The 4086-nt window shown below is 35.0% G+C and overlaps 1 protein-coding gene across 1 annotated transcript in view; it reads left to right on the plus strand.

The window, feature by feature from the left end:
- The first annotated feature begins 3318 nt into the window (after nt 1-3318).
- Nucleotides 3319-4086, plus strand: part of LOC105114355 (senescence-specific cysteine protease SAG39-like) — a 1538-nt gene continuing 770 nt past the window's right edge. The window contains exons 1-2 of the mRNA XM_011010879.1: nt 3319-3941; nt 4015-4074. Coding sequence (XP_011009181.1) covers nt 3431-3941; nt 4015-4074 — 571 coding nt within the window. The 5' untranslated portion in view covers nt 3319-3430. The remainder of the gene's footprint in view (nt 3942-4014; nt 4075-4086) is intronic.

Below are 4086 nucleotides of genomic sequence, written 5' to 3' on the forward strand. Positions count from 1 at the left end.
ATTTATAGGAAATTCTGTTATTTTTTCATATCATTAAAGAATTGTTTATTTGGACATTTGAGTCAAACATTATGGGCAAAACACTGAAAGGTATTTTGGAAAATCAAATCAGGCCAGCTTGGAAACCACTTTGGTGCACGCTTTTCTTCCTCCTTTGTGGGCTATCTCTTTCTTCTTTTGACCCAAAATAATGTAACAATGTCCCCTTTAGCTTTCCATCCATGTGTTTGCTCTTTTGGATCACTGGATTACCTAAAATAAATCAAATGTTATTTGTTATGTGAACATGTAAGATCATGGATTGTGCTTAGGCTAATTTGAAGGCTGATTTGGGGCTAAATTTAAGCATCATATAAGGATATAAATGTACCTATTATTTAGGCTAAGATTGATATTGAAACCTTGAGTGTTTGAGGGTTGAAGTTTTCACACAATATAAGACAAGTTTAGGCTTGAAATTGATCATATGATAATCTTTTCTAAGATTGGAATAGAATTGATTTTTGGGGTAAATTTGGAGCACTTATTTAAACTAAGATTTACTTCGATCTTTAACAAAATTTCTCTTCAATTCTTTGTTCTGAATTCTAACATTAAATTTTCTAAAATAATTCATTTAAGCTCCAAAAACCTATCGAAACATTAAAAGAAACTTCATTACTAAAAAGCATATCAATTATTATAAAAAATCAAAATAAATACATATATAAAATAAGAGACTTAATGATATTTTTGATGCACAATCACATGCTATGTCTGTTGGATGTGAGTCAAGCCCAATGGAGCTGTTTGTAGAGATGCACGTGTGGAGTCAAGACGGCTAAAAGAGAGTGCAACAATTCGTTGACAACCGCACTTAACACTTTGTGCTATGTTCGTTCAACCATTTTATTTTGTAAGTTATTATTTTTATTGAATTGAATATGATGATTTCTTTTTTCATTTTCAGGAGACCTATAATAGGAGGTTGAAGGAGACATATGGGGATGATCATTCGACCCATCCAGATTTCGATCTAGATTTATGGATGGAGGTAGGATCGTCTGGTAGACCCGATAAAAATAGATTGTACGGGCTCTCCAACATTACGACCGAGAACTTGGGGGTGGCCCGTAGCATCTCAATTGTTGGGAGCTCCCAATTAGCATCAAGTAATCTATCAAAAGAGTTTATGGCCTTGCAGCAACACACGGCTCATCTCACAGAAAAATACAGGTAACTATTAGCGAATTATGAATAAAACATAGCTCACACAGCTCATCTCACCAAGAAATATGAGCAACTCTCAGCGAATTATAAACAACTTCGCTAAATGGTCATAAACATGACATCATAAAGTAGTGATACATATGTGGTCCCTTTTTAGCCGTATGGTCCCAAGAACAACCAGTCTCCTCTTCCAACTCTGTTATTGTGCTAATTCAATATTTTTTGGAAACACATTCAATTTGTAATGAATATTATTTAACTTTATTTTTTTATTTTTGATGTTTAATAAAAATTTATTTGCGTAATTGATTTTTTTTACTATTAATTTATATTATTTATTATAAATAATTTTAAAAAAAAACAAATTTAAAAACCCCGACCAACGGTTTTACAAACAGATATAGTCTGTCGATATTTTACAGAGAGTTAAAAAAATTTACTGGAAATGTCACAATCACTGACGTCTTCACAAACGAATGGAGTCCTTCGGCATTTTACAAAGAGTTGAAAAATATTTACTGGAAATGCCATAATCACTAACGCCTACACAAATGGATGGAGTCCATTGATATTTTACCGAAAGCTGAAAAATATTTACTAGATATTCCACTATCAGGAACAGAATAAATCCATCTACATATTTCAAGCGGGATTTTTTTATGCCATTTTCTGTTTGCAAAACCATCAGCAATATTTATTTTTTTACTGATAGAATTAGCGACGAAATGTGGGATTACCGATGAAAGACATATCAAAGAACACTTTCCGTCGGTGATTTAGTTAAAAAATTATCGACAGAATCTGAATCTCACACCAACAGATTCAATCCATCAGTAACACTGAGAAATCTTGTAGTGTTAAAAACTCATAACAAATCAAAAAATTCATATCAAATAACCTAGAACACTTAACCCATCATATTATAATCAACTTATTCATCATCCACATTCAATTCTTCAATTAATCCCTAATGATACAAATTTAAAACCTAAACCTTAACAAACCAAGAAATCAAGGTTAAAAACCATAATTACACACATTAAAGCATAAATCTTATCTTAAACACATAATCTCTACGGTCCTCTTCTTCTTCCCCTCGGTTCTCTCTCTCTCTCTCTCTAATCAGATTTTTTTTTATTTTTTTTTTAACCTCCTATTTATACTTATCGAGTCAATAAACTAAATACCCTTCATCCATATACACCTAATTCTAAGCCTCCAAAGGACATTGTTGCCTTTTATTATTTATTCTCTCTCTTTATTTTTCAAAACATCAGTCTGCTTGGAACTCAAAGGTGAAGCATGCTCATAAACAGTTTTCTTTAAATTTTGGACAAAATTGTCAGACAACTTCATGTTCTGAAAAAGCCAGTCTCAACTTTAGCTTCTACCTTGCTAGTGTCATGCTCAAGAATCTAACCACATATCTTACAGATACAGCCCCCGTTGATCTATCGAAGTCAAAAACCACCTTTCAAGAAGGCAATGCATGGTAGCAACAGATTGATTTTGACAGAATAATTTTGCCAGCAGAATTTTTGCCAATTGCAGAATTTTTCCTCTCTCAAACTCTTTTTCCTTTCTGTATCAACAAGTAAATTAGTTTGCAACTACATTTTAACCTCGTCATTGGCTATGCGAACTCTGTAGATTTTGTTCCTCGTTGGAAAAAAAAAAAAAAAAAAAAAACGTTGGCTTCTTGAATAAACTCAAGCACCCATCGAAATCCATGTCCTAAGACAGACCAGCACGTTTACTAATAATTACAGAGAGACTACCATTTTCTTGGTTTTTTTCTCCTATGCAGTAACTTAAAGCTAGGCCGACTCTTGTTACAATCTGAAAGTTTATTTAACGTATGCAAACTATTCACTTTGTGAATCTAACGGCACGGCAAGAGTATTTCTGTCTGCTTCTAAAATTATAGCGCATCTGATGCCATAAGATGGGACTAAAATCATTGCACGAAAACCATTTATTAGCTTACTAAATACAATATTCATCAGCCATTATAAAATATACTCATGAAGGGAAAGTTTGAACTGTCTGAATTCATGCTGGCTAAAAAACACAACACGATGTCAGTTAAATTAGTTAATCATAGGGGTCAAAATTAGAACATTTTGAAGGGCACGCATAGTTGGAAGGCCTGTCTTGTGGAGCATACGAATTGACAGGAGCAGAGTCCCTGTAAGAACCTCAAAGGGTGCGTGAAGATAGTATGCCTACCAGCTTACTCATTGCTTCCCTAATATACCGGCTACTAATACCAAAGGCTGCCATGAGATTCACTAAACAATTCCAATTTGTTTGTTTGGCCTTGCTCTTCATTTCGGGAGCGTGGCCTTCTAAATCCACAGCTCGAACCCTCCTGGATGCACCCATGTATGAGAGGCATGAGCAATGGATGACTCAGTATGGGCGTGTATACAAGGATGACAACGAGAGGGCGACCCGTTACAGCATATTCAAGGAAAATGTTGCACGCGTAGATGCTTTTAACAGTCAAACCGGAAAATCTTACAAACTTGGTGTCAATCAATTTGCAGATCTTACAAATGAAGAGTTCAAAGCTTCACGCAATAGGTTCAAGGGTCATATGTGCTCTCCACAAGCAGGTCCATTCAGATATGAAAACGTTTCTGCAGTGCCTTCTACCATGGACTGGAGAAAGGAAGGAGCTGTAACCCCTGCCAAGGACCAAGGACAATGTGGTGAGTGCCTATCCTTGTGTTTATAAGAATGAGATCTTACAGAGGGATACTTTTCTAACCTTCGTTTTGTTTGTGCTGAATCAAAACGTAGGTTGTTGTTGGGCATTTTCGGCAGTGGCAGCCATGGAAGGAATCAATAAGCTCACAACTGGTAAATTGATCT

This window comes from Populus euphratica, unplaced genomic scaffold (assembly GCF_000495115.2).
Source record: "Populus euphratica unplaced genomic scaffold, PopEup_1.0 scaffold753.1, whole genome shotgun sequence".
Classification (NCBI taxonomy): Eukaryota; Viridiplantae; Streptophyta; class Magnoliopsida; order Malpighiales; family Salicaceae; genus Populus; species Populus euphratica.